The sequence below is a fragment of the Gigantopelta aegis genome, chromosome 4 (assembly GCF_016097555.1).
Source record: "Gigantopelta aegis isolate Gae_Host chromosome 4, Gae_host_genome, whole genome shotgun sequence".
Taxonomy (NCBI): Eukaryota; Metazoa; Mollusca; class Gastropoda; order Neomphalida; family Peltospiridae; genus Gigantopelta; species Gigantopelta aegis.
In genome coordinates, this window is record NC_054702.1 from 84,657,223 (window position 1) to 84,679,910 (window position 22,688).

At 35.3% G+C, this 22,688-nt stretch overlaps 1 protein-coding gene across 1 annotated transcript; it reads right to left on the reverse strand.

The window, feature by feature from the left end:
- Window positions 1–3,786: 3,786 nt before the first annotated feature.
- Window positions 3,787–18,898, reverse strand: LOC121371268 (transmembrane protein 179B-like). Its single transcript, XM_041497027.1, has 5 exons — window positions 18,644–18,898; window positions 17,112–17,290; window positions 13,958–14,089; window positions 12,193–12,265; window positions 3,787–8,304 (listed from the first exon to the last, which is right to left on the reverse strand). The coding sequence occupies exons 1-5, from the start codon at window positions 18,749–18,751 to the stop codon at window positions 8,158–8,160; spliced, it is 639 nt and encodes a 212-aa protein (XP_041352961.1). The 5' UTR covers window positions 18,752–18,898; the 3' UTR covers window positions 3,787–8,157.
- Window positions 18,899–22,688: the final 3,790 nt, after the last annotated feature.

Genomic DNA, 22,688 nt, shown 5'->3' on the forward strand with positions numbered 1-22,688 from the left:
ATCATTGCTTTCACATTTTGTTCTCCAATGAAAAGCCAAGTCGAGACGTAGCCCAGTGGTAAAGTGCTCGCTTGATGCGCGTTCGGTTTGGGGTCAATCCCAGTCAGTGGGGCCATTTGGCTATTTTTTGCTCCATGCTCCAGCCAGTGCACCACGACTGGTACATCAAAGGCTGTGGTATGTACTATCCTGTCTATGGGATGGTGCATATAAAAGATACCATGCGGCTAATCGAAAAAGAGTAGCTCATGAAGTGGTGACAGCGGCTTTCGGAGCTCGATATCTGTGTGGTCCTTATCCGTATGTTCGACGCCATATAACCGTAAATAAAATGTGTTGAGTGCATTGTTAAATCAACCATTTCCTTCCAATAAAAAGCCCTAAATTAGTATGTTTGATTGCTTTTTTTTTCTTCAGAATTACCCCCCCCCCCCCATCTAGTCATTTTTATTCTGTATAATTAAATTTTATGTTCAATCATCTATACCATGTACCATCCTCCATTTTAAGCATTTTTTTTGACTTGACATAGAAAAGAAATACTGTTTTTGAAAAAAAAAAAATATATATATATATAAATAAAACGGATAAACTCACTTGGTGAAGAATGTCGTCTGCTCATTTTGAAATTATATATAAAAATAATCAAATATAAAGCACATTGATTTAGTAATCATCGGCTATTGGATATCAAACATTTGTAATCAAATATAGACTTTAGTAGAATAAACTAATCATGGAAATATAATTTCAAACTACAAGCAGATGACCTTGTCCACTATGGACAAGTACCATTTGGCTGTTCTATTTATACAGTGGCCAATGTTGTTACAAATTGTATGTTAAAACAGAGCATTCTTGTGATTTCCAAAATGACACTTTTCTTTTTCAATCTAGAATTATTGACCAAAACAATTCAAAATAAGTACTGGTACAGGGTATAACCGTGAAAATAAGTCAATAAATTTACTAAACTATATATTTGTCGACTATTATTTTAACTTTTCTAGTTTTTAAAAACTGAAAAAAGATTAATAGCAGAGTTGTCTAGGCAGACTGGACTGTTGTTTTTTAAAACAATATTTATTCAATAAAGTGGACTGGCAAATGGATGTTGCCTGTTGTTAAATATATGATCTACCGAAAGGCTTTAATGTACCGGGTATGTTGATAATACTTTTAGACAAGTAGGTAATACAATTCAAAATATTTTTGTGCCTTTTTATTCTTTAGGATATCACTTTGGTTTCTTTACAAACGATGTTTTATTCGACCTACCAATCATTGAATATTGCCATTATGTTTCACATATAGTACAAAACTGTGTGAAAGATAATAAATATTTCGACAATCAACTTGTAGTTCACAATTCTGATATAGTTAATGTTTTATTTTCCTGCTGATATACATTTCTCTTCAAATATTTCTCAGTGTTATTACAACTTTTTTTTAATTTTTAATTTTTTTTTATAAAGGTATATCTTTTTAGTCGTCCTACCGGTGAATCGTAGGGGACTATAGATTTTATCTCTATCTTTCCATCTGTCTGTCCCACATATATTTTTATTTTTTTCACAATGCCTTGAGATAATGAGGTAATATTTTGTGTGTACCTTCATTATGTTATGTTACACTTACAGATCAAGTTTTGACTTTCATGGCTACTTACCAATTTCTTTTTACAGTTATGGCCCTTGAACTTAGAGAGATACAAAAAAAAACGTGTACTCTTAGAATGCTTGTTCTTAATATACAATGTTTGTTGTAATTTATGCAGGGATCTTATTGCCTGCTGTCCCATGGGACTGGCAATAATTTTGCATTTATACCATGCTGTACTGAATGTCCGCTAGTCAGGCCCTTTCTAAGGGCCCTACGGGCAACCTAGGGAGACACCCCAGCATCAATAGGTCTAAGTATCGAGCTACTCTCAACTCACTAATATCAAAACCTATACATAGCTCCTGACTTTATCTTTCGATCGACCATTCAAAAATGCGCCAAATTTCCTTCATTCAAAATGCGCCAAATTTCCTTCATTCAAAATGCGCTCCCATTCTCTTTGGCTAAATTCTGACCGCTCCTTCCAAATTAAAAAACCCATAGCACCCATTCCACTTGCTACCGGCTTCGGCCGGACTGCTGGTGCTCCCTTGCACCTTCTAGTGCAGGTGGTCCTTCCTTCCATCACCCCCACCTTTCCTGTCCTGGACGGAGGAGCCGGCACCTGTGCCCAGGACAGGCGTGCACTACAACAGCTTGCTCTGAATATGCATTTTAAACCCTCTGACCTGACCTGACCTAATGTCTGCTAAGTATTTCAGCCAGATTTGAACCCTGATTTATGCACGTTTACTTTTGCTTTGTTTGATGTGTCAGTTTATAAAAATGAAGTAATGTTTTAATTTTAATGCATGCCAAATAACATTCCATATATAATTCCATCTTTATTGGTGCTTTAATGATGTGGTTTTGTGTGACATATACTCAACCAAAAAAGTATTGGAGTTCCCACTAAATCGTCTTCAAACTTTATATTATTTGTCTAAAACCAGTCAAATTAAGTTAATTAAGTAAAATGGATTATTTGAAAAGCCTGGAAGTAAATTTACGTTTATGAACAGATGTTTATTGACGGATACTTCATTGTTAAACAGGAGGGTACAAAAATGTGATTTTGTCACAAATGACAATATCTTGTATGCCGACCATTTTGGCGAATAACGGCTGTACAATGACGTCTCATGCTGGATGTAAGCCTATGAACTTCTACTGCAGCAGTTTGGTTCCATTCTTGACGTAACGCCAGTTCAAGGTCACGAAGAGTGTTCAGTTGTGGGTGATGTTCTCGTAATCCTCGACCCAAGATGTCCAACATGTGTTTAATGGGGGAAAGGTCGGGGGATCTGGCTGGCCAGTGTAAGACTTGAATGTGATTTCTCTGCAAAAGTTCATTAGTTATGTGGGCGGAATGAGGGCGGGCATTGTCTTACTGGAATGTGAACATAGGGTTGCGTTGCATAAATGGCAAGACAACAGGTGTAATGATTTCGTCACAACATCGTTGTGCAGTTAATGTTCCATTAACAGTAACCAGGTCAGTTTTGCCGTTGTAATGGATTCCCACCCAGATGCTGCCTCTGCCGTATATGTCAAGCTCGATGATGTTTGCAGCGTCGTAACGTTCGCCTTGATGAGCCATGCTCTTAGTCTACCATCCACAAACTCTAGACAGAATCGGGATTCATCTGTGAACAAGACTTCGTTCCACTGTCTAAGATGCCACTGCTGATGAATCCTGGCCCACCTCAAGCATTCTGCGACATGACGTCGTGTTAATGGAACCCCTTCTACAGGGTGACGAGCTCTTAAACCAGCGTCATGGAGTCAATTACGAATGGTTTGAGGGTGAACCATTGTGCCAGTCATAAGTCGGCCGCCAACTTGGGAGCACCTTGGAATCTACGGCGGCGTGATGATGTCACTAAATACCGGTCCTCTCTTTGCGTTGGACCGGCCTTGGTGGCGTCGTGGTTAGGCCATCGGTCTACAGGCTTGTAGGTACTGGGTTCAGATCCCAGTCGAGGCATGGGATTTTTAATCCAGATACCGACTCCAAACCCTGAGTGAGTGCTCCGCAAGGCTCAGTGGGTAGGTGTAAACTACTTGCACCGACCAGTGATCCATAACTGGTTCAACAAAGGCCATGGTTTGTTCTATCTTGCCTGTGGGAAGCGCAAATAAAAGATCCCTTGCTGCCTGTCGTAAAAGAGTAGCCTATATGTTGACAGCGGGTTTCCTCTAAAAAAACAGTGTCAGAATGACCATATGTTTGACGTCCAATAGCCGATGATAAGGTAAAAAATCAATGTGCTCTAGTGGCGTCGTTAAATAAAACAAACTTTACTCTTTGCGTTGTCGCACGTGGCCGACCGGAGCAACGTCCGTCTTTTACTGCACTAGTTTGTTGCAAACGATACCGTAGACGCAGTATTGTCGTCGGGTGGACATTAAAGTGACGAGCAACGTTCCTAACACTTTCACCAGCAGCAAGTCTACCAATGGCCTCATGGCGTTGGTTTTCGGACATTGATGGACGGAGTCCCTATCGTTTCACATTAGATACAGGTCTGCCAGTTGAAAATCAAGGCTTATGCTTAATCATGCACGTGATTTTCATGTTATGTTATGTTCAGACTGTGCACGAGCAAAGACAGGAAGTGGAAAACTTTCCAGAAAAAACAGATTGACAATCAAACAGTATGCTGGATTAAACACGGTGATTACTTGCATTTCTTTCAATATTGCAAAATGTATACATTATGATCAAAAATGCAATACTTTTTTGGTTGAGTATATGTTTAATGATTTGACATGTACATGTATCACTGTATGCTTATCTGGTATTGGACAAAATCAAGGTGGTGTCACTTCCTTGTGATATATATTTTATATACAAATGTCCACTGGTATTTTGGAAAGAATAAACTTTATAAACTTGTTATTGTTTATGATTTTTTAAAATTGAAATATAATTGTTGAAAAATGCAATCTAATTCGTGCCTCATGCAAAAGTGAGATTCGATGAAGTCATATTTTCACTGTATTTTAGTCGAGTAAATATATAAAATGCATATTTATATTTTTGTGAACAAATTCACGATTCAATCTCCCTTAAAAATTATTACGTTTCAATTACTGAGTTCATTGTCGCTTCGTTTTTAAGTTTGAAGCATGGAAACAATATATGTAATTTTAACAATTGTATCTATTTAAAATTGATATAAAGTGCAATTACGATAAAATATCTAAAACTGAGTACAAAACTAAATAATAATGACACAATGACCTCTTGTTAAATGTAAGTGAAAGTTTAACTTGCAATACGAATCATGTCTTGGGTTTTTTGAGGATCGCTTTATCAGGTATGCTTGCATAGCAGTAGAATTAAAATATTATTTTAATAATTAAATAAAGATATTTCCTCATATTTCTTTTAAAAAGTTGATGGTTCAGTACTAGTACATTTTATGTAAAAGTCCCAGTGCAACAAATATATTGTGATGTTGCATGTTTTTGATAGGATAGGTGAAAAATATCAAAATTGGGAAAGACTTACATAATAGACAATTCATCGTGGGGTTTTTTCGAAAACAATTTTTATGTAAACTCGTTAAGTGTGAAAACCATATTTTCACCGATTACTTTGCAATTTGTGAAAAGATAGTTTTCACACATCACTCATATTTAAAAAAAACCCCATGAAACTGCCTCTATATGATAAACTGGGGCGGGGCATAGCTCAGTGGTAAAGCGATTGCTTGATGCATGGTCGGTCTAGGATCAATCCCCGTCAGTGACCCATTGGACTATTTCAGGCAGTGCTGGTATATCAAGGATGTGGTATGTGCTATCCTGTCTGTATGGTGCATATTGAAGATCCCTTCCTATTAATGGAAAAATGTAGCAAGTTTCCTTATATATAAAAATTACCAAATGTTTCACATCCAATAGCCGATGATTAATAAATCAATGTGCTCTAGTGGTGCCATTAAACAAAACAAACTTTATATTAAACTATTCACTTTTCATTTGTTATTCAGTATACTTTGAACACAAAATCCCCCAGCATCTCATCTCAATGAAAACCGTTGTACAACAAATATTTATTCATGTATAAAATACGATACCAAACATGATGAATCATCATATTACATTGACATAAAATGTAATATTTAAATCACTATATACTAGTTTTAACGAATACTAAATAAACTACATGACTGTAACAATAATTGTATGTAGATCTATAAATATGACTTGAGAATATGAATTATTTATCACTATAATAAAGTACCAGGCAGTAAATGTGATGATCTTTAAAAATAACAAGGAATACCACATCGTAATTCTGTTGATGGATCATTAAAATAATATGAACATGTTTTTATAACCAATGTTTGTATGAAGTCCAAATACAGACATCCTCACAATTGTATACAACATGATGGCATATCTTTAGTAAAATTCTAGCTTATAATTACCGAGCATGAATACAGATTCTATTCCTCTATTCAAAAGTTCCGAAGACAAATTAATATATAAACCATTATAATTTTTGTATCAAATAAAATTAATAAAAAGAGAAATGTGTCAAACAGTAGAATAAAATAAATGTAAGTATTCTCATATTCAAATGCTGCTTAGCAAAGAGAAATTTATGGAATGTCTTAAAGCATTATACATTTTTATACAAGACTGACTCTTGCATGTATGGTGACGAAAACGTGGTCTGCAGTACACAGTTTGTTGAAGGAATGTCAGAACGTTATTCAAAACAAGAGAAAGTGTATACATATCAAATATCGACTGGAATATAAAATTTTGCATATAGTGCCAATTAACAGTGAACAGGACCGGGCACATCGATGTGCCAAATCCATCACAATATAGAATACAGTTGTGCAATACGAAAAATATATTTTTAAATTCACCATATCAAGCCATTTGATCACAAATTAGAAGTCTATTTGAAGGAATGTTCCAGTTGTTATAAACAAGAGAAAGAATTTAAACCCATGTACACTGTATATGTATATGTATATGTAATATTTGTATATGTGCATGTGTATGTGTATGTGTATGCATATGTATATGTATATGTATAAGATGGTGGTTTAAAAAACAACAAAACCCCTATCAATGGGTTACTAATACACATTTCAAAAAATGCAATGGACATAATTTGAAAACAAATTTTAACAATAAAATGTTTTAAAAAATAGGAAATTAATAAAATATATTTTTATTAAAAGTTTAATACTAGTTAAGAATGTTCATGAAGTAAAAAGTAAATAACGAATACAATAAGTATATAGTCCAGTCACATTTTACTATGACTATATAAGATATTGTAACAAAATTAAGCTGCCACAACGAAGATTCATAATTAAACTTTTTGTATTCTTATGTATATGTGTTTGTATATACAGCTACATGTATGCTCTCAGATCTGTACAACAGTAACATAACCATAATATTTTGGAGAAAAGGTGGTGGGAGTACTTGGCTTTAGAAAATAGAAATATGTGATGTTTTCCTCGGAAAATAGAAATAATACAATTTTGGTAAATCAAACTGCATAGACCTATACATATATAAGTAGACTTATTTCATGAGGGACTTAAACTTGATAATACATAGTAGCAAATTTAATATTCTAATTATTACCCCAGCCTGAATTGGTTTCTACGCTCTATGTATTGATTATTTAGAAACAGACTATACCAAAGCAAGAACGGAGTCTGTACATACATGTATTAATACATATTTACTTTAATCAGTGTTTAGTTTATAAAACATATTGCTCTAACATAATTCTTTAAGTATGATCATCCTACAGGTCTCAGAATTTACTACTGCTTCTACAGCACTGTCAAGGTCTATGCATGTTGTGTCCGATTTAGTACGTGCCCATTCCTTTGTCAAGTGAACTGAATTATCCAATCAAATAACCTATTAAACCAATACATAATAATTTTTCAGTGATTTTTTTTTTTATTTCCCTGGTAATGAGTGCCCGCTGGGTAATACATGTATATAAACATATACACTTAACACATATACGGCTATGTAGATGAATTACAGTGTAATATAATAACAGCAAAAAGAAATGTCTGCACCTGGCAGCTGGTTGATCAGCTAGATTATGACAGAGTTACATCTCTGTGAATACACGTGTAGGACTTGATATGGAAGCATGGAACATTGACACTAATTTTAATTATAATATAATGCCACCATTTATACCTCGCTATGAATATTTATGTTGCCAATACATTGATATCATAGCCTACAATGGTTTAACAATATCGTAGCACTAAGATAACTTTCAAAATTGTAGCATAATCTTTCGAGCTGGGAGAGGGCAGTTCCCTGTAGCCATTGCACGTCCGAGGACTATGGACTGGTGCCATGGAAACTAAGTTACCAATCAAGTCTGTTCAGTTGTAGTTTCACTGTTGCCAACATGTTCATATACAGGTATGTTAGAATTGCTTAGGAGTTGCAGAATGAGTTGAATTGAATTCCACTGCTGCTAACTTTTTTGTATTAAACTGATTAGACCTTTGAGTTTCACTGCTTACTTGTTTAATCTTAGAACTGATTAGTAGGGGTTTGTTGAGTTGGAGTTTCACTGCTGGTTGTGTATCTCCCACAACACAGTTTACCAAGTCTCCACAGTGTGAACAGAGCTACACCAAGTTGGGCAAGCCACAGAATAAAGGACACCCACACAGCCACCTGAAGAAAAATACAGGAACAACATATTAAAACAATGGTGTATTCTGAGAATAAAGAAACATTTAGTAACACGTCAGCATATTGTTTTATCACTGGGCATCTTAAAACAATGGTATATTCTTAAATAAAGAAAAACGTATAAACACCTCAGCACATTGTTTGATCACTGGGTATCTTAAACCAATGGTATATTCTTAAATTAAAAAACCCCATATTAACAAGGTCAGAGCTCAACACATTGTTTTATCACTGGGCATCTTAAAACAATGGTATATTCTTAAATAAAGAAAACATTAACAGGGTCAGAGCTCAGCACATTGTTTTATCACTGGGCATCTTAAAACAATGGTATATTCTTACATAAAGAAAACATTAACAGGGTCAGAGCTCAGCACATTGTTTTATCACTGGGCATCTTAAAACAATGGTATATTCTTACATAAAGAAAACATTAACAGGGTCAGAGCTCAGCACATTGTTTTTATCACTGGGCATCTTAAAACAATGGTATATTCTTAAATAAAGAAAACATTAACAGGGTCAGAGCTCAGCACATTGTTTTATCACTGGGCATCTTAAAACAATGGTATATTCTTACATAAAGAACAATGTATTAACACCTCAGCACATTGTTTTATCACTGGGCATCTTAAAACAATGGTATATTCTTAAATAAAGAAAACATTAACAGGGTCAGAGCTCAGCACATTGTTTTATCACTGGGCATCTTAAAACAATGGTATATTCTTACATAAAGAACAATGTATTAACACCTCAGCACATTGTTTTATCACTGGGCATCTTAAAACAATGGTATATTCTTAAATAAAGAACAATGTATTAACACCTCAGCACATTGTTTTATCACTGGGCATATTAAAACAATGGTATATTCTTAAATAAAGAACAATGTATTAACACCTCAGCACATTGTTTTATCACTGGGCATCTTAAAACAATGGTATATTCTTACATAAAGAAAACATTAACAGGGTCAGAGCTCAGCACATTGTTTTATCACTGGGCATCTTAAAACAATGGTATATTCTTACGTAAAGAACAATGTATTAACACCTCAGCACATTGTTTTATCACTGGGCATCTTAAAACAATGGTATATTCTTACATAAAGAAAACATTAACAGGGTCAGAGCTCAGCACATTGTTTTATCACTGGGCATCTTAAAACAATGGTATATTCTTACATAAAGAACAATGTATTAACACCTCAGCACATTGTTTTATCACTGGGTATCTTAAAACAATGGTATATTCTTAAATAAAGAAAACATTAACAGGGTCAGAGCTCAGCACATTGTTTTATCCCTGGGCATCTTAAAACAATGGTATATTCTTACATAAAGAAAACATTAACAGGGTCAGAGCTCAGCACATTGTTTTATCACTGGGCATCTTAAAACAATGGTATATTCTTACATAAAGAACAATGTATTAACACCTCAGCACATTGTTTGATCACTGGGCATCTTAAAACAATGGTATATTCTTAAATAAAGAACAATGTATTAACACCTCAGCACATTGTTTTATCACTGGGCATCTTAAAACAATGGTATATTCTTAAATAAAGAACAATGTATTAACACCTCAGCACATTGTTTTATCACTGGGCATCTTAAAACAATGGTATATTCTTAAATAAAGAACAATGTATTAACACCTCAGCACATTGTTTTATCACTGGGCATCTTAAAACAATGGTATATTCTTACATAAAGAAAACATTAACAGGGTCAGAGCTCAGCACATTGTTTTATCACTGGGCATCTTAAAACAATGGTATATTCTTACATAAAGAACAATGTATTAACACCTCAGCACATTGTTTTATCACTGGGCATCTTAAAACAATGGTATATTCTTAAATAAAGAACAATGTATTAACACCTCAGCACATTGTTTGATCACTGGGCATCTTAAAACAATGGTATATTCTTAAATAAAGAAAACATTAACAGGGTCAGAGCTCAGCACATTGTTTTATCACTGGGTATCTTAAAACAATGGTATATTCTTACATAAAGAACAATGTATTAACACCTCAGCACATTGTTTGATCACTGGGCATCTTAAAACAATGGTATATTCTTAAATAAAGAACAATGTATTAACACCTCAGCACATTGTTTGATCACTGGGTATTAGGTGTTCGTGCTTCTATCCAATTAAGGTTCAAGCACACTGTCCTGAGCACACACCTCAGCTATCTGTCCAGGATAGTGGGTTAGCTGTTCACTGTTCGTGGTTAGTGAGAGAGAAGAGGGTGTAATCACACACCTCGGCTATCTGTCCAGGATAGTGGGTTAGCTGTTCACTGTTATTGGTTAGTGAGAGAGAAGAGGGTGTAATCACACACCTCGGCTATCTGTCCAGGATAGTGGGTTAGCTGTTCACTGTTAGTGGTTAGTGAGAGAGAAGAGGGTGTAATCACACACCTCGGCTATCTGTCCAGGATAGTGCGTTAGCTGTTCATTGTTAGTGGTTAGTGAGAGAGAAGAGGGTGTAATCACACACCTCGGCTATCTGTCCAGGATAGTGGGTTAGCTGTTCATTGTTAGTGGTTAGTGAGAGAGAAGAGGGTGTAATCACACACCTCGGCTATCTGTCCAGGATAGTGGGTTAGCTGTTCATTGTTAGTGGTTAGTGAGAGAGAAGAGGGTGTAATCACACACCTCGGCTATCTGTCCAGGATAGTGGGTTAGCTGTTCATTGTTAGTGGTTAGTGAGAGAGAAGAGGGTGTAATCACACACCTCGGCTATCTGTCCAGGATAGTGGGTTAGCTGTTCACTGTTAGTGGTTAGTGAGAGAGAAGAGGGTGTAGTCACACACCTCGGCTATCTGTCCAGGATAGTGGGTTAGCTGTTCACTGTTAGTGGTTAGTGAGAGAGAAGAGGGTGTAGTCACACACCTCGGCTATCTGTCCAGGATAGTGGGTTAGCTGTTCACTGTTAGTGGTTAGTGAGAGAGAAGAGGGTGTAATCACACACCTCAGCTATCTGTCCAGGATAGTGGGTTAGCTGTTCACTGTTAGTGGTTAGTGAGAGAGAAGAGGGTGTAATCACACACCTCAGCTATCTGTCCAGGATAGTGGGTTAGCTGTTCATTGTTAGTGGTTAGTGAGAGAGAAGAGGATGTAATCACAGTAGTGGTCTTACACCTACCCACTGAGTCGATAAAATTTGCTCTGGTTGGGAGCTCGTACCGGATTGCGAACCCTGTACCTATCAGTCTTATGCAAATTACAGCTTAAACTCAATAGATGTATGTGTCTTACTACTCCAGCCCTTTATTAGTTCTGTTGATAAGGAATGGATGAATGTATAGCAAGTAATACCATTTTGTGAGAAAAGAACATGCAGATATAAAACCATGCAAGTAAAAACATACCAAATATGGAAACAATTGTCGTTTGTATCACCAAAAATTGAAATCCATTAATAACAAAAGACAAATGTGACAAAAGCAATTGACACCATAAGCGTACAAGACGGGAGGGCAGGGATGGAGCAAAACCTCAAATTTGGGCAAAAATTATAGATATATTCGGTTAAATGTGCTAACCTGAGACCTTTTTACCATGTATTTCCATAATTCTACCTTCAAAATTAGCTGTAATCCATGTAAAAATATGTAGTGCTTCGTTTGCAACCCTATATAGCTGTTTGGCAGTAATGCTAATATAAATAAATGTTGCTATTCAGATTCGTGAATTTTTTTTCAATTCGGGCAAAAATCAGCCTGCCCCCCCACCCCAACAAAAATAGAAGACTGTACGCCTATGATGGACACCTCAGTGGTAATCCAGTCTAACACAAACACTCTGATGTGAATGTGTGCACACACAAATATGCGTTTTGTACATGTACCTGTGCTGTAGACAAATGGCCATAGAAGAAATAGGTACTGCCACCAGAAACCTTAACAGCAGCAGATGAACAGCTGAAATTAAATTAAACAGAAAACTCTGTTTATTAGCACTAACTAAGTTATAAGATACATAATTATGCAATTGGTTATGAATTAATGTGCTACATATATTATGATATATCATCAAAGGAGGGTTTTTCCCTTCACCTAATCACATGGACATTCATTCTGTTCTATATGTACAGGTAATACGCACACAATATAATTATATCTGAATGTAGATAGGAAAGCCAGTTCCCTAAAGCATGTTTGTCAAAACAAGATGTTGGATTTGAAAATTTATGCAACCAGTTGCATTGGTTAACTTTTAGTTTTAACCCGTGAAAATTAACACTAAGTTTAGTTAATCTACAAACCTGTAATACATTTGGATAAAGTTACAATTAAGTAAAACATGAGTCTGTGACTTTTAAATGGTGAAATACCCTCTAAAAATAGACTAAAACTCGACTCCATGACTTATTTCTCAGACACACATGCGTTTTTAAAATATAACAAATGCATTTTGTGATATTAAAAACACCAGGATGACCAAAAACACTTCGAATGTACAGAAATTGATAATCTAAACAATAAAATCTAAGTAAAGTATGATTTAATTATCAAAAACGGTTATAATAGTAAAAAATATGCCTTAGTGTTTAAAAACTAGGGTATGTCCCTTTAAGAGTTAGGCTTTGAAATAATCTATATACAGGTTTCCATAAATTACAGGCCATATTATTAAGCACTCACAATTCACACAAAGCTTTAAGACCACTACATAGGACTCTCCTGGTTAGCCAATTGCTAATTACTTTTTTTGTAATAAAAAGTGGTTACTATTTTTCTTGAACTAATAAATGTTTCTTTATATTAACCACTATTGAATATATTTTTCAATGAAATACTCTACATATTACATACGAAAACTGACTAAAACTAAAGTTGCTCCAGTGTGAGCCTTGCTACATCAACTTCTCTTACTTTATAACCACTAGCCTTTAGCCTGTCCTAAAGGGGCGGGATCTAGCTCAGTTAAACATATACAGGGCCGTACCCTGATCAAAATCCTAGTGGGGCACTACTTTTTATAAACAAATGAACACTATACAAACTAAACTGAGATGTGTATGCTATTTTCTGGAGTAAAACAAAACTACCCCCCCCCCCCCCCCCCCCCCCCAGAGGGTACACCCTGATATACCTTGTGTAATACACACACAGCTTTTCCCCTGGAGGATATATACCCTGAATGGCATATGGGCCTGTGCTTATGAAACTTTTCGAGTCCAAACTCAATCTCTAATGATGTCACATGCATACAATTTGTATGGTGTTTCCATGACATTATTGTCTCAGAGTCTCGAGTCTAGACTCTAAAAGTTTTATATGCACCAAGCCAGTTCTATACCAAATCTACACTATGGGTGAGCCTTTTAGTTATGGAAACATAAAAGCTCTGAAGTTAAGATAGAAATAGGGTTCACACTGTAACAAATGTTTGTTTAGACAATTTTCAGAGCATTTCCTGCAATTATTAAAATGTAATTAATTTGAGGATAATTTGATTAGTCAAATACTAAATGTTGTAACCACTTTCAATAAGAAAATTGACTAATTTGGCAATGGACAAGGTGAGCCCTGTAAAGAACAAATTACTGATGGAAAAAACTACATATCTAGAAATAACTTAAAAACATTACTTAAAATACTTAATCAGACCTTCCACTAGTAATAGCATCACACGTTTCCTTGAGCCCGACACTGAGGATGCAGCCAGATATGAAGATGAAAGCACAGCTAAGTCCGTCGAGAAACACATTCAGAAGGAACGGCAAGCTGGTCAGGTCACTCCTACAAACAACATCTTGGTTTGTAGTCTTTTAAAAAAAAATATTTATTACCCCAGATCACTGGCAATGTCAAGGTTGGGGTGCCTTGAGTCATCGTCTTACAAATGTACAATAATAATAAAATTATAACTTCTTTCATATATACATATATGCACACATACACATACATATAAATACACACATACATATATATATATATATATATATACATACACATACACATATACATACATACATATACACAGACATACACATACATATATACATACATATACACACATACATATACATGTACATATATACACACATACACATGTACACACATATACATACATATACAGGCATATATATACATATGTATACATACATACATACATATATGATACATATGGTAGTTACATTCATTTCATTTGTTGTCTATATTGCACAAGCATATCCATATTTTTTTTTTTTTAATGATCTGAGGGTCAAAATGGATGGATAAAACGAGCATAGAGGGGAGAAAAGAAAGGGACAAAGGGAAAGAAAGGATAGAAAGGAAAGGTTTGTCTATCAACACCCAAATGTTTTTGGGTTTTTTTTTTAAATAACTGCTTTAAATGGGTGTCTAATGTAGTAAGAACATCACTTGGTATCCTAGAAATATGAATGAAGTATGGTAAAAATAGGCGAGGTTCAAAAAGAAGTATGGAAAACAAGTTACAAAGTTGTTGGGGTTTTTGTTTATTGTTTTTTTTTCTGTTATATTTTTAAAGCAAAGACTATAAAGAAAGAAAAGGTTACCAGCCTTATAACAAGAAATATTTAGGATTTTATGTAGGCCCATCAGCACTAAAAAGGTTAAGCCACTTTCCAAAACGTTCGTCAAATTTTTGATACTCACAATTTTTAAAATAAATATATCTTTCTATTTAAAATTTGTTTTGCAATTTCTTTTTTATAACATTAAAATTACCGTAAGACTGTTGTTTAGAATTTTCATACTATAAATGTGATGTTTTATACTGATTATTAACCAGTTAATTACTTGGTTCATATCACTGTTTATCATACCAAACATAACTGTATGCTTATTCAGAGAAATTCTAATGCCCATTTGTTCAAATATCCATTCCTCCAATGCATTCCATATATATTTTATTTTATTGCAATCATAAAACAAGTATTGTAAGGTTTCAGGGACATTTTTACAAAAACTACACTTATTTGAATCTACATAGTGTATCATATGTAAGAAACAATTTGTAGCTAAAATCTGATGGAGCAATCGATACTGAAAGCATAAAAGGTTTGTATCTTTTACACATTTGAAGGGTAGAGCATAAAACTTTTCTCACATACAACAGTCATATGTTAAACCCTTAGATGCATATTTTGTTTGTGACTTTGGTATTACATATTTATTATTTAAAATATTGTACAAATCTTTACTTCTCGTATTTTCATTTAGCATAATTTTCATTTTAAAAGGTAATATAGGTCTTTTTGTAGGGTGAATGTTGTATTGCTAATGTTTTGTAATGAGTGTAAGAAAGATTTTACAGCATTCACTAGCGATGCGTAATTTAAAAAGTTTGTCTTTAGGTCATATCTTCCTTTAAAACTAATATAATCAAAAATGTTTCCTTCATCATCAAGTAAGTCATTTATGAACAAAATCCCTTTGTTTATATACTAGTAATTAATATACACAAATGGTTTATTGTCTTTTAGTATTTTTGTATTGTACCAAATATTCAGTCCTTGTATATCTTCTGTATTTTTAAGATTATGGTTTTTCTGTATTAACAGCCAGCTGATAGGTACATCTTTCCAAAACCTATTTTGGATATTTTTCTGCTTTAATGTAATGAAATAATCTACATGAATAATAAGATCTTTTGTAGTCAGACCGGTGGTTGACTTAAATAAATTTACCCATTTTGTGTTGTTTAGAAAAAGTCTTCTCATCCAAGACAATTTTAAAGAGGTCATAATATTATGTATATTTGGCCTTTTTAACACATCATATTTGTAATCTTGTGTTAATATATCTCGCTTAATTTTTTCGGGTTGATTTAGCCAAATAAATTTGAAAAACATTTTATTTAAATCTTCTATAATGTATTTTGGTGGATTTGGTAATAATATTAATAAGTATATGTGATTTTAGGTATTATTAAAGTTTTAAGAATTGTAATTCTTCCTAATGCTGTAAACTGTAAGGTTTGTAGTTAGTATAATTTAACAAATACAAGATGTTTTAAAGCTGCAGCAACCACTCTTCCCCAATCCCCAGGGATTCTATATTTTCCCTGTATTTGGCTACAAAATGCAGAAGACAACTTCAGAACTTCAGTGTTTTGTCATAAAGGTACAATTAGTCCATGTAATCTCTTATACAGGAATTCAATGTGCAGCTGCATTCCTTTGTGGCATACTGTCAGTGTTAGACTTTGTCTATTTCCCTAAACATGCAATCGAATGTGACATAAATTATAAATAACATCAAAAAGGAAACATGCCAAGAAAACAAAAGTTGAGTATTTAAATATTAAAAATGTGTGTACACAAGACTGCTTTAATTGTAAGACAAACTGGTGATTGTACACATCAAAGAATTAAAGACTACAAGTGATACTACTTTTAAACTGACCTGGCTTCCTCTTAGATATTATAATGAAGGAATGATTAACTGCATATTTTGTTCAGTGATTTAAGTAGAAGACATTGTCTAAATCAGCCTGTTAATAGATTCCCACTCCAAATCTCTGACTCCATTGGCACTGCAGATTGTAAAATAACATTACAATTAAGTTATAAACCAAACGATTTGACATTCCTTACCCGTGTAAGTGATTAATATTGGAGTCTAGCAAGATTAGAAAAAAATACATGTAACATTCCCATTGGAAGTGTCTCAATTGAGGGAACATTCTGCTTTCAAATTCTTGATTAGCGATATTTCTAGTCATTTGAAAATTGATTAGCAACAAAATGTCCCCTGCATTTTGCCTCAGGCATCAAGTATGAAATATACTCACAGCGGATTTGGTCGGCCAATGAGAGTGACAACACCGGATCCTGTCAGCACCAAGCCAAAGACCAAGTTGAACACCACAGATGTTGCTATTATATAGACACAGTTTGACTCTGAACCAAACGTGATGTGAATACCTGTTACCTTTGTGCTGTACAACAAGCAATCACCAGAGAATTTTCCCTGAAAAAAGAAGAAGAAATCCATAAACAATATAACATGTATTATGTATATTCACACAGAAAACACAAACCACCTATTATAACTTAGGTTCAAAATATTAATTAATTCATTTGTCAAATTTTTAATTCATAGATTTCAACTTTTACAATGTTAAAGTTTATTTTGTTTAACAACACCACTGGAGCACAGTGATTAATTAATCATCGGCTATTGGATGTCAAACACTTGGTAATTCTGACTCGTCAGCAAGGGATCTTTTATATGCACTTTCCCACAGACAGGAAAGCAAATACCACGGCCTTTGTCCAGTTGTGGTGCACTGGTTGGAACGAGAAAAAAACACCAATCAGCTGAATGGATCCACCGAGGTGATTCGATCCTGCAATGCAAGCACCTCAACTGAGCTAAATCCCGCCCCCAACTTTTGGAAAGCTACTATATACTAGTATGTTATTATCGTTACACTATAATGATTACATCTTTCATTTAAATTTAAAAAATAAACACGTTAATTTAAAAAAAAACCCTGCGGTGTCACCCAAGCTAACGCTGTAATTTGTATCAGTTTCATATGTTGCTATTAGCTATACACTGGTGTAGGAAACTGGGGGGGGGGGGGGGGGGGGGGGGGGGGCCTCCTCTTTTCAGATATTTTGCTTTATATTTGCTTTATAATAGTGTAAAAGTGTGTAAATATAAATGTCTGCCCCCCCCCCCACCACACACACACTTTGGCACCTTCCTACACCACTGCTATATGTCTATACATAGTAACAAGGGTTCACAAAGTAAGTCAGCAAACTTTTTTTTTCAAAATCTTGATTAGCAATATTTCTAGTCTGAAAATTGGTTTAGCAACTACTGTTTAATGTTTTAACATTGTGTAGTGATCTCTTAAACTTGCGTAGCAATGTACATGTACATCCAACAATGGTTATTGGTCAATGGCTTAGTGTGTGTGTGTGTGTGTGTGCACGCACGTGTGTGTGTGCACGCACGTGTGCGTGCATTAAAAATACATCCCCCCATCCCTACCGGCCAGTCGAGACAGCATAATTAACACATACCATAGCCTTAATTTAAAACACTGGTTGGAATGGGAAAAGCTTAATTGGCATGGGTGCATTTTAACCAAAAATTGCGTATACATATACATTTTTTTTTAAAAACCCTGTAGGTCTAGTCCGAATCGGACACAGAAATGGGTGGTTTTTCCACATTGGATTACAAAATCTGGGACGTTTTGGTTGGGTACGTTTCGGTTTGGGTACGTTTTGACCAGCTCAGTTGTAAGGAACTATTTATAAATAAGGTTAATGACATGAGTAATGCAATAAAAACAAACACACTCACCATACTGATTGCTACTGGGACGAATATAATAAAACTGGTGATGGTAATGGCGGCATACAGCAATGTCCGAATGATGACTACTGCTTTCACCGACACGGTGCCTGCCATGGTTGTTTACAATCTGGAGCCCTCAACGAACTGTAGCCTGTAGGCTCGCACCAATGTATACTTTAGATGTATTAGAATATGCATCTACAATTTGTTTTCACAAAAGAAAAGTTGATGACAGTCAGTGTACTCAAGACAACTGATTTTCTTTAGGTGCGTTCACTGCTTATAATGCATGTAACGTATGTAACTGTAATATCGATTTGTTAATCACTGCCTGAAATCGACGCCGGGCACTGTTGCAGTGTTGGTATATATGCACAACATACTCTTCTAAAGAAGTAGGGGAACGCTAATAAGAATTTACAATTGCCAAAATTGTAAGGTATATTAGCTTTGGGGAATGGTTATAGGCTATATGATAATAGTTAATTAATTGGGCAAATATTACAACCGGTAGTTCAGTATTACAGTAGGTTTTATGACCACCAAGGATCTTTAAGGACGATATTGGAGTCAGAATTGAAATTTGAAAGTTGACGGGGTTTTTTTTTTTATCAGTAAAACGCAAATTCAAATAATAAAAATGAATAAAAACAAAACAGTAACAACTGTATGATCAACAGAATGAAAAATATTGACAGATATAATGTTCCATGTGCAGTGATTAATGGACCTTCCTGGAAATTTCGAACTACGTTATATAGTAGACAAAAACGTAAGAGGTGTTCGACGTCTTCAGTTATGTTCCCGCCATCTTCATAAATCAAGGCTAATATTCGTTCCTCGCTAGTAGTGGATATCAGTAATCTTGACTACATGTATCAAGGCTGAATACGAGGAACGAATATTAGCCTTGATTTATGAAGATGGGTTCCCGCAAGCACAAGATGGATTGTCACTATAATTACGTATCGAGAGTATTTAAGGTACCATTACCCAAAACGAAGTCGGCTATGTACTGTATGCTGCATTATATTGCCATTATAAAATTACGATGATATAATGTGATCACATTTTTTAAAATTAGAATTTTAAATACATTTAGGGATGAAGAATGCCTAATGTCAGCTGTTATTCCATAGTTTAACGGCGGACGGAAAGAAAGAATTTGAAGAGTTTTATTCGACAAAAAATATGTGCAGATGATCTGCACTACGTGTATGATGAGGATTCATTTTAGCAGTAGAATGCTTTAGTTGTAATGTCAAGAAGGTGGGTAGCATTGATATGCGTTGATTTGCATTGACGTCTTTCCATTGACACGAGTGCTAACCGAGGGCAAAAAAATAAATCGATCATGTATTGATTATTTTTTTCAGCCGCAAGGGGAATCCATAAAATGACGTCATTTTGGGGTATTACCCACGATTACCCATGTCATGTCATGTCATAGGGTTTTACGTGCACATTCAGGACAAGCTGTTGTAGCGCACGCCTGTCGTGGGCACAAGAACCGGCCTTGGCCGGCTCCTCTGTCCATGACCAGGAAAGGTGGGGGGGGGGGGGGGGGAGAGGAGGGACCGCCTGCACTGGCAGGTGCAAGGGAGCACCAGCAGCCCGATCAAATCGGTAGCAGGCGGGTGGGGGTGGTGGTGGTGCTATGGAATTTGAATGGAGCAGTTAAATGCCAAAGAGAAAAGGGTGCGCAATTTTGATTGAGGGAATTTGGCGCAATTTTTGAACGGTCGGTCAAAAGGTAAATGGCCGAGCTAATATAGGTTTTGATATTATTGAATCGAGAGTAGCTCGTTAATTTTAGACCTCTAATGATTACCCATCTCCTGCCCTTGGTTTATAGCCTCTATTAGAACATACTTATCTGCCCTTTATTTACATAGCTCTAAGCGGCCCCAATCAGCCACTAAATGACTTCCGGCGCGTTCACGCTCCAGTCGCTTGCAACAAAGGCCCTTTGTTACTACTGAATTGTGGAGTAGTCATCGACTTGTTCTTTTATTTTTTGACGTTACTAAAGGTTTATATTACTATTATTGTTTGTCAGATGGTGTGCAATCTCCTTTTACAGAAAAGAAATTGTACAATATAACAGAAATACTTACGAACACGCATCAAGGCTTGTCCTGCCAGTCTATCTTCTCACATGGTGTTTCGTAAATAGGTTTTGGAACGCCGTAGTCAAAATAAAGCCCCCCCCCCCCCCCCACACCACCACCACCACCACCAAAAAATACAAAAATACAAATGTGATTAATGTTGCCACTGTTACGGCACTGTATATCACTTTTCTTGATCAAGGTAGCAGCAACGCTGTGTGTGTGTATATATATATATATATATATATATATATATATATATATATATATATATATATATATATATATATATATATATATATATATACACATACACCCCCCCCCCCCCCCACACACACCCACCCAGCTTGCCACCTTCCTATGCCCCTGGTATATGTACATAGATAAAACCTCTTTTTTTTAATGTGCGTGTTCGTCTGTGTAATGTTTTTGGTTTGTACGTGCGTACTGGTGTGTGGGCTTGTTTTATAGGCTGTTGTTTATTTAGGGGCAGATTTGTTGTTGTTACTGGGGTTTGAGGGGGGGGGGGGTATTTTTAAAATATTAGGTTTTTAGTTTGCCTGCCACTTACGCTTATAATCATGTATAGGCCTAATTTTTACATGTATCATTCTTTATTCTTAAAGCATAGGTGGGGACATTTATGATGCCATGGACTGGCATGCATAAATCTCTGATGAAGATTCACAAACAACTGTGGTCATTGGCCATTATTGCTGTAACCGGAACACGACGGGAGTGGTTAGTGGTTAGGGGACGTAACTCTGCCTATTTTGTCTCGCGAATTTCTAATAGAGGCTATATAGCGTAATTTAATTTTCTAATTTTCGGAGTAGGCATTTTCCAACATTTTTCGTGCAATAGGTGAGCAAACGTTCACACGTGAGCAAATGGAAATTTTAATTGACTTGGACTAATAAATGAAAACCCCGGTACTTGCGACCAATCCTTAAATCAATATAAGTAGCCTACTCGATCTGGAATAGCTGGACGTCCAAGACATGACAGGTGCAATAATAATAATAATAATAATAATAATAATAATAATTTAATATTATGCTATTATTATACAAGCATATCAATGGAAAGTTGATAAACAACCATCTAAATTTTACGATGCGGTGGGTTCTTTTACCCACCCCTGCCTACGGACCCATGATGGTAGTAAAACATAATCGGTTTCGTGTGGCACTGTTGTATTATAAACTGGCGTAGTCAGGATTTTAGATGGGTGGATGGGGGACAACCCACACTATGTAGGCTATGTATGTATCAATCTAATTAAAATTAGCTCCACTATTACATGTGGATCTAAAGACAGCCAGTTGGAGCTCATGTGCACCAATCAAAACCTTACTTGCAGAATCCTGCCAGTGATTTAAAAACTAACAACACTGCGTAGTCCCCAATGTCCAGGTAACATTTCGTCTGTAAATAATAATTTAAATATTGACCAATCACACTTCGCCTTTTATAACGTTATTTGGGAGCATACAAATTCTAAAAATATCGGGCGAGTCTATTTTAGTGGCCGCAGTACAGCGAACCATACCGATACGTACGGGGTGGGTTATCAGTCTTCAATTTTACATGAAAAATTATTTATTTATTTATAAAATTAAAAAAACCTAAATCAGTCTTCAGTTTTACATTACAAATTATTTATTTTATAAAATAAAACATGTTTTACGGCATTCGTAATTCACACGAAACATGTCGTATACCCTCAGGATAATTCGGAATGTTTTCAAATTATTTTTAAATCACTGGCAGGATTCTGCAAGTAAGGTTTTGATTGGTGGACATGAGCTCCAACTGGCTGTCTTTAGATCCACATGTAATAGTGGAGCTAATTTTAATTAGATTGTGTATGTATGTAGGCTATGTATGTAGGCCTATGTATGTATGTATGTATGTATGTATTTATGTATGTAAGTATG

Excerpts from the sequence above, each read along its gene's own strand:
- LOC121371268 (XM_041497027.1), bottom strand. The coding sequence starts at position 18,751 with ATGGCAGGCACCGTGTCGGTGAAAGCAGTAGTCATCATTCGGACATTG. Across the intron at positions 17,291-18,643 it reads TCCCAGTAGCAATCAGTATG|GGAAAATTCTCTGGTGATTG; the intron begins GTGAGTGTGTTT and ends TTCTTTTTTCAG. Across the intron at positions 8,305-12,192 it reads GCCATTTGTCTACAGCACAG|GTGGCTGTGTGGGTGTCCTT; the intron begins GTACATGTACAA and ends ATTTTTCTTCAG.